At 38.2% G+C, this 9,087-nt stretch overlaps 1 protein-coding gene across 1 annotated transcript; it reads left to right on the top strand.

The window, feature by feature from the left end:
• Window positions 1–5,984: 5,984 nt before the first annotated feature.
• Window positions 5,985–8,761, top strand: LOC111500387 (CD209 antigen-like protein A). The gene is made up of 6 exons (XM_024802808.2): window positions 5,985–6,047; window positions 6,501–6,602; window positions 6,684–6,953; window positions 7,893–8,029; window positions 8,156–8,256; window positions 8,411–8,761. The coding sequence occupies exons 3-6, from the start codon at window positions 6,710–6,712 to the stop codon at window positions 8,550–8,552; spliced, it is 624 nt and encodes a 207-aa protein (XP_024658576.2). The 5' UTR covers window positions 5,985–6,047; window positions 6,501–6,602; window positions 6,684–6,709; the 3' UTR covers window positions 8,553–8,761.
• Window positions 8,762–9,087: the final 326 nt, after the last annotated feature.

The following is a 9,087-nucleotide window of genomic DNA, read 5'->3' on the forward strand; positions in this document are numbered from 1 at the left end:
TTAGTAGTGGAAATAATTTCTGGTTCATTACAGAAATGTAGCAGTGACAATAATACTGTATGCTGTAATCGTACTGGACAATTAGTGATACAAAACAACTGTTTTATCCTGTGAATAAAAGTATATGTTTTTGTCAATGTACCATGGTAATAACAGAAGTGAAACGCAATATTGTGTCAGGACAATTTACTATTTATGCACAATAAACAAAGGAGCATAGCGCAACAATTTCTGTTCAGCGCCAGACTTGCTTGTAACCTATATCACCAATTATGTTAAGAAAAATGACGTATTAACGACTAAAAACTCTGACCTTTGTGGGAATGCTTGGAGCAGACTAACATGTGAGCTGGAGTGTTCTGAGACGTTATATTTGGTATATCCAGACCATCCGTCGGCTCTTACTTTGGAAACATGGCTTAAAACATTTCTCTTCAACGACGTAATCCGATTTAAAAAAAAAAACGATCGGCTTCCCGTGGCTGTCATGCGACCGGCTGTTGCAGTTGATAATACAACAGCTTCTTGCCATTTTTTGTGTTTCTTTTTATCGCTGTGTAACTGAGTTCAATTGAAAGCCTGCGTGCGCTAGTACCTCTTGCCAGAAGTTCCCAGAATCCTTTGCGGTTTTACCCCTGAATGACGTCACATTTTCAATCTTTATCCTGGTGGGCCGGTCTCTAGTCAAAATGCCCGGGCCGATTTTTTGTCCCAGTCCAGCCTTGCATGGATGTAAAGAATGTAACTACTGCTACCACAAACAAAACCCGTGATAGTGTGTGTTAAGAGAAGTTACACCAGCAATGTCTAAATTAAAGCATTATGGCTGACTGTAAAATAACAGAACACAAAATAACAATATTTGCAAGTGACAAATGGCAAATCAATTCCGTTCTAGCCACTTTGTCACACAGCTAAAGAGCCAAATGGTGGCACACAGCAAAATTGTGGAGAGATAAATAATTACAATGCAGAAGACAGCTGGAATGATCCACCATGTTCCAATAGACAATTCTGGATATGTGAGAAGAGAGTTTCTCCTTAACTTAACATCCACACCCAACAAATACTGAGATGAGATGACACATATGGAAAAGACATATCTCAATCTTATAAAGTTTGTATCTGTCTTGTGTGAAACTTGTATGAAAAGCATACAAGAGTGAAAACAGATTCATCCAATTAGTCAGTCGTCTGTCACTTTTTGCCAGCCAGGAAGGAGAAGCCAAACCCCAGGTAACTCAAACTAAGAAAGATGTATAAATATAACATAAAACAGAACTTTGACCTTGCAGTGTTAATATGTGTGCACACTAATGATGGCCAAATGAAGCTTTCTGAAGCACTGAAGCTTGTATTGAAAAACAGTTCACTACTCGAAGCTTTTCAACACAGTCCTCTCTGGTGACATCTGGTGGCCAAAAATATGAAGAGCAGCTTGAATCCACAAAATAAAACCAACTGCTTCATTATGATTGCCCACTCTACAGAGTGGAATTCTGTCTGATATTGGGCCGCCGTTGTGTTGCTTTGAACTTGTATTCTTTGGTGGTTAAAAAAATGTGGTTTATTTGTTTAATAAATAATTTTGACCAGTAAACTTTCCTTGTTCAAACATGCACTGGTGTGGTCTTTCTTTGCTTGTGACTTATTGATGTTGGTAAATACAATAATTGAAAAATACCACATTACATAAAATATACATATAATAATGTACAACACATTATGGAGTATTATTCTGCTCTGAGGTCCTGCCTCCATGCACTTATGCAATTAACCGCTACACGGGTATATTTATAAATAATATTATATTAGGGAAAATTTCCAAGACATATTTCTGACCTTGGGGTAGAATTGATTGTGAACTGGAAAGGGAAAATGCTTATGAACTTGCAAATTAAAAACATGATGCATTTAAAGTAGCCCTTTTTTCATTTTTATTTAAGAAGAGAATTTGTTCTAGTGTGCGATGGCCGAACCTGTTCCTTTTTGTGGAGATAATTTCTCCTGCCCTAAGGGAAATCCCTTCACATGGCACAGAAGAGGCTGGAGTGCAGAGAAACTGGTAGAGATGCAGTTATACATTCTAACTGGACCCCACAAACTATCAGATAAAGAGAATAAATAAATTCAATTGCTGCACATTTGGCAGACTAACATTTTCAGATTAATTAAACAATAAAATATATATTTTTACAACATTACATGTAAAGAGTCAAGTGGAAGTTTTTCTAAAGTTATTTAATGATATTTATATTATGGAAGCAGATTTTTGATATTTTACCTTTTTCCCGTTTTCAGATATAATAAACACGCACAAAACCAAAGCAAACGGCAAAGTAAACTAAAGTGAATTAACTGGTGGTGAGGTGTGGAGCTTACCACGTGTGGCTTGCCATCACTTGCATACTTCGATTGGCCCAATAGCAGCGAGACTAGTATGGGACCAACGTGTAATACAGTATTCAATATGAGCCAGTATCACAGAGTACAGGAATGTAATCGCTGCTGTGTCTATTCATGATGTGTGGATATGTCTAAAGTTCCGTATATTAACATTTACACTTTTCACTACATTTTCAACATGTTTTTTTAAAGGGATAATTTCGAGACTAGTAGCACTCCCAAATACTTAAATTCCTCAACATTAATTAGTTCTTGTGCACAAACAACCTTGTGCACAAGGTCCACAAGTTCCATTCATCCAACGTGTGAAACCTGCTGTGAGGACAATTAAAGTGTGGCCAGAGGGGACAGACGCAGTGCTCCAGGAAAGATTTAAAAACACAGACTGGAATACGTTCACCCACACAGACTTGGACCAGTACGCCTCATCTGTACTGGATTACATCTCCAAAACCACAGACAGTGTCACCACCCAGAAACGGATGACCATGTACCCCAACCAGAAGCCTTGGATGAACCGGGATGTTTGTCTCCTCCTGAAGGCCCGCAACACCGCCTTTAGGTCAGGAGATGCACATGCCTACAGTACAGCCAGGGCTAATCTAAAGAAGGGCATCAAAAAAGCCAAACACCATTACAAAAAGAAGGTAGAAGAACACTTCTCCAACTCCAACCCCCGACGCATGTGGTAAGGACTCCAGACCATTACAGACTACAGGACCACCGACCCCTCCCCCACACCTTCTGATGCGGTGCTGAGCAGGATCAATGTCCACAAGGCTGCAAGTCCTGATGGCATCCCCGGGCGTGTTCTCAGAGTGCGTTCTGAGGAGCTTGCAGGAGTGCTGACAGACATATTCAACCTATCCTTAGCCCACGCTGTGGTACCGGCCTGCTTCAAATCCACCTCCATTGTCCCGATACCCAAAAACTCCAACCCATCTAGCCTCAATGACTACCGCCCAGTAGCACTCACCCCCATCATCACAAAGAGCTTAGAGCAGCTGGTCCTAGCACACTTCAAATCCTGTCTCCCCCCCCCCCCCCCCCCCCCCCCCCCCCCCGGGACCCCCACTTTATTGTGTCAATAAAACTTAATTGAAGTTTTGATGTTGATCAAGTGGCGCATTCACTGAAGCACCATTTTTTCCTTTGACAAGGCAACATAAAAAAAAAAGGAAGGAGACAATGAAAAATAACAAAACATAGTAAATAAAAGCTTACAGTACATTAAAAAAATACAGTAGTATACTTCCTGCAGTCCAAAAGGTTCAGACTTGTTCACAGTTTTTTTTCTTTTGTTTATGTTTGTGTTTGTTAACATGTGATTTAAACATTCTTATATGGCAGGTTAGAGACTTCCAGCTCTGATTTTGAGTGAAATTTGTATTTCTTCCCTGCCAGTCCTGCCAGTGCTTAGACTTTTTATTGCTTTGGGTAGATTTACCAGAAATCTGTAACTCCCACATCAATGACAGTCACATTTTCTGACTAGAGACCTATATTTTTGTATCTAATTTGTGAAGGAAGAGGGGAAATTGATTGTGTAAGGAGAATTTGTTCGAACATAAGGAACAGATTCAGAAAGCTAGAGTAGTACAGTCTTGATTGCATTGCAACCAAAGCAACGCATGTATTTTCTAAAAAATTATCATGATGCAATAAAAACTTAAGTAGGGATTTTATGAAAACAGTAAAATGCATGAAAAAGCCGAATTATACAGTAGTAGCCCAGTGGTTTGAGAGCATTTCTGAGTTTGAATGGTGCTTCTAAGTGAAAGTATGTGGAAGCAGTTGAATTTCAAAAACAACAAAGTGTTGGTGGAATTCTGGAAGTTTTTAATTTCTATTCATCAATGGGAGCAGAAAAGCCACAAAAAAGCTGAATATTTTAAAAAGTATAAAAGTTAAATAGCAATAAATGGAAAGTATAGCTGGAGAGAAAAAAAGTAGAATAGTTAAAATAGAACAAAGTATGGAGAAGTAGTTAAAGGCCAAAAGACCTAAAAGGGCAACTTAAAGAAAAAGAAGAAGGATAAAAAATAGGAACAAAACAATAACATGCTTTACAGTATGCTTTACAGTGTGAATGCTTTACAGTATTCACAAAATAATCAGCTAGAAGACTTTAACGATGGGCAAGGGGACACTGAGACATATATTCACATGAAAATAATACGAAGCTAAAGGCCTAAACAATGTAGAACATATTATAAATTCAGAAATAAATCATGAACCCAAAGAAACTCAATACACTGGCTCAAATAACCCAGGAACCACAACACAAAACTATGAGGAATGCTCTTTGTTTTGTGCATAAACAAACAATGTTGTGATGGTTTTCACAACTATGAGACCTTTAGCAGGCATTTAGGTACAAAGACAAAGCAACTGAACAAGTGTGTCAGATCTCATAAAGATTGTATTACAGTAATGTGATAAAATAATGTCACACAGGAAGTTTGGACTTTTTAAAAACACATTATAACATATACAATGTAATTTAATTATATATATAATGTAAAAGATGGCCTTCTCTACTGTTTCTATTCATACTACATGTATGATATATTATAAATTCTTTCAAGTCAACAAAGCGCTGCAGTGAGTGTTGTGTGCATATTCAAATGCAAAGACGAATGGAGTTATAACACAAACACAGTCTTGAGGCATGCCACCAGTCCTCTAATTTCCTGTTAAATAGAGAACTGCTTGTGTCAATATATTTTCACGTTCAGATCAACTACAAACAACTTCAGAGACTCTCTCAAAACACTGATCTCCTCAGAGACTTAAAGACCCAACTGAACCTCCAGTCATGGCTGAAATCTATGAGAATACAGAGGAAGTATTAGGTTGTCACAGAAAGTACAGAAGTGAGCATAGAACTTCAGAAGACATTTATATGAATCAGGAAGCGATCCAAACTGTGCAACTTAAAACAACTGGACCTGCACCCCCAGGTAAAAAACATATCTATAAATATTACAATTACATGTTGCTGAAGTTTTGTCGACAAACAAAACTAAATCTAAAATTAAGAATTTTATATAAACTGTCTGAAGAAAACAAAAGACTAATTTCAGGAAACGCAATCTGCTGTAGAGTTACTGTAGTTGTGGATTTTTTGTTAGCTGTTAATTTTGATTGAGATAACAATAATAATTTAGTTTTGATTAGTTTCTGTCATGGTCCTGGGTCTGTGACCCAGTGAGTTGAATTGTTTATTATTTATATCCCTGATGTTATGTTATGTTATGATGTGTGTGTTTCAGTTTTGGTATTTCTAGGTCCTGGGTTTTGACCTCTTTGCCCCTCATGTTATTCTGTTCTCCCTCTGTTCCAGTGTAGTCAGGTCTCTGTGTAAAGCCTGCGTCTCTGAGTCTGTGTCTTTGCATGTGTGAGTTTCCTGTTTTATTGTGAAGTCCCGTGTCTTATGTGAGTGTGTCTGGTTTTGTTCCCCTTGTCTCTGATTTCTCCCAGCTGTGTTTTCCTCCTGTCTCCTATTCCCTGATTACTCTACCGTGTATATAAGCCTTTTGTTTCCTTCTGCTTGTTGCTGTTCTGGCTGCGTTTTCTCCCCGTGTTCCTCTATGCGTTCATTCTTCATGTACCTCTACTCTCTGTCTCCTTGTGTTCAGGTTTGTTGTTTAGTTCTAAATTTTCCCAGTTTCCAACTATTTCTCAGTTCTGTTCTCGTGACCCTTGCCTTTTGTTGCATGTCCCTCTCCACAATAAAGCTCACTCACATCAGCAGTGCCTGCATCTTGGGTTCTCACTTATAACCCCACACGTCTGCCGTTGCAGCCACGACAGTTTCAGTGTTAATCGAAGTTTACACTGTTGCCGGTGTTTGCTTGTTTGGAAAGAGCTCAGAAGAGAAAATAATACAATACGAATACTTTGTAACTAACACTATTTGTGTCACTGACACCAAGACCCATTCTCAGATACTGATTTTAGGAGCAGAAATGATCACGTACTACTTTTTGATAAAAAAAAAAAGAGAAGAAATGAAACTGGTGTTATATTAAATTTGAGGATATGAACATTTTTCATTTTTAGACATAACAAATTTTGACTTCTACCTTCAGGTGCTGAATTTGTAAAGAAGAGTTTCTGCAGAGCTGCTGTGATTCTTCTGGGTCTGCTGTGTCTTTTCCTCTTCATTGGACTCATAACTTTAGTTTTTCTTTGTGAGTACAACAGAAATTTAATTAGCATGCTAACATTCTCACAGGTGATGCATTTATTTAATGATTACGTGTCCAACACAGTCACCCAAGGCAAATCTCAGTGGGAAATGGAGACAGTGATACTACACAAGCTTTACGACAACGGGACCAGCGAGAGAAACCAGTTACAGACCAGTTACAACAACCTGAAAACTGAACAGAGCCAATTACAGACCAGTTACAACAACCTGAAAACTGAACAGAGCCAATTACAGACCCGTTACAACAACCTGGTTGAAGAGAAAGAACAGCTCCAGAAAAGATTTGACAACCTGACCACAAACAGTGACAATCTTCAGAGAAAGCTTCAAGGTAATTATTTCTTAATGCTCAATGGCCATTTAAAATTCAAGTTTTTTGTCACATACACAGTACAACATGTAGGGAAATGCTTGTGTCCGAGCTGGGACAGGCTGCACCATTCCAGGGCTTTGGTTTAGCAATGGGGGGGGGTCTAGCTAGGACCCTTACTGGATACCGGGTGGGAATCAAACTTTCAAATCCCACTCTAAAGGTGTGTAGTCTTACCACTATACTATCCAGCTGCTTATTTGATCTCTAATAGCAATTTAACAGTGATTAAGGATCTTGGGGGGAGAGCAGCATAGTGATGTGTGGTTAGCACAACAATCCTGGGCTTGTGTGGAGTGTGTGGAGTTTGCAAGCAGAATGTATCTTGGGAAAGGCCTTTGAAGGGTAAAGTTGTAAATGTAAACTGAGGCTAATGTGAGTGAACATATGAATATTCTATACGTTCATATAAGCTTATTTAGACCGTTTATAGTGGGGCATTAACCTGCATTGACAAGAAACAACCTTCTGATGTTTAACTGGCTTCTCAGCTCCAAAAATAACTCTAGTGTTCTTCATGTTAATAGAAGACATGTTAATACTGTGGTTTTGGTTCAGAGTGTGTTATGCTACAAATTACTGTAACACCATCAAGGATTCAAAACGAGAAGTGGACAGAAGAGAAAAGTTGATTTCTCCCTAACTTAACTTTAATTAACTTTCTCAAGACAGTGACAGTTGCTGACTTGAGCAACATTACCAGACATAAATTATTAAATCCGAGAAGCACTCCCTCTGAGGTCACAAAAATTTAACATTTTTCAAATTTTTTTGTGTTTTGAATTTGTACCACTGATTTCTTCTCCAAAGCAATGGTTTTTAAAGGCTTATGACTGGAGTTGTATGGATGCTACCCGTCCCCCAGTAAACCCAAATTTTTATTCTGATTTTCTTAAACAGCTTATCAACAAAACTGGGCGGCATTCAATGGTAGTTTGTTTCAAGTTTCTTCAGAGAAGAAATCCTGGCAACAAAGCAGACAAGACTGTCTTCAAAAAGGTGCAGACCTGATGATTATTAACAGCCGAGGGGAACAGGTGTGTGTTCAATCACAATACACATGTGAATGAAACTGCATGAAAACAGAGGATACACTGATGAATCACTTTAAGTTCTGCATGTTTACATTTAGTTTTTCTCTTTCTCTTTCTTTCTAAAAAAAGAACTTTGTGAACCAGCTCAAGATGCGTTTGTGGATTGGACTGACTGACTCAGAGACAGAGGGGACATGGAAATGGGTGGATGGGACTCGCATGACCACAAGGTTGAAATACAAATTAAATTCCTTTCTTGTCCACAAAGTCTTCTTATGTCATTAAGTACATTAACTAACTTATTTTAACTAATATCATGTCACACAAAACCAAAGACTGACTGAATTGTTGAGTTTAACTTTTATAATTTTATTTGTATTTCAGCTACTGGAATAGTGGGGAACCAAATGGTGGCAGAAATGAAAACTGTGGAGAGATTAAAACTTACGACTCAGAAAAAAGCTGGAACGATGAATCATGTTCCAATGAAAAATTCTGGATATGTGAGAAGAGAGTTTCTCCATAACTTAACATCCACGCCCAAAAAATAATGCATAACACAGAGCCATGAGATTAACTCCTGAAATGAAGCAGAACAGAAAGCAGTGGACATTTACAGCGGGTAAAATAAGTATTGAACATGTCACCAATTTTCTGAGTAAACATATTTCTAAAGGTATTATTGAAATAAAATTCTCGCCATATGTCAGTAACAACCCATCCAATCCACACATGCAAGGAAATTAAACCACAGATGTCCATAAATTAATCCATGTTTGATAGCGAAAACTGACACAGGGAAAAAGTATTGAACACATGAAGAAGGTGCAAAAAGTCATGACACCAACTTAAAACTATCAGTAATAAGAAAGCAATCCTGCCACTTAATGCAAATTAATATCACCTGATTCAGTCCCAACTTATGGGCTATAAAAAGGTGATGATGATGATGATGATGATGAAGCCATTTATTTGCCACTTGCAGTTGCCTGCAGCAAGACTTGACCTCTCCCGATCATACATACAATACACAAACATCACGTTGGGTTGACAGGTCAGAA

This window comes from Maylandia zebra, linkage group LG6 (assembly GCF_041146795.1).
Source record: "Maylandia zebra isolate NMK-2024a linkage group LG6, Mzebra_GT3a, whole genome shotgun sequence".
Taxonomy (NCBI): domain Eukaryota; kingdom Metazoa; phylum Chordata; class Actinopteri; order Cichliformes; family Cichlidae; genus Maylandia; species Maylandia zebra.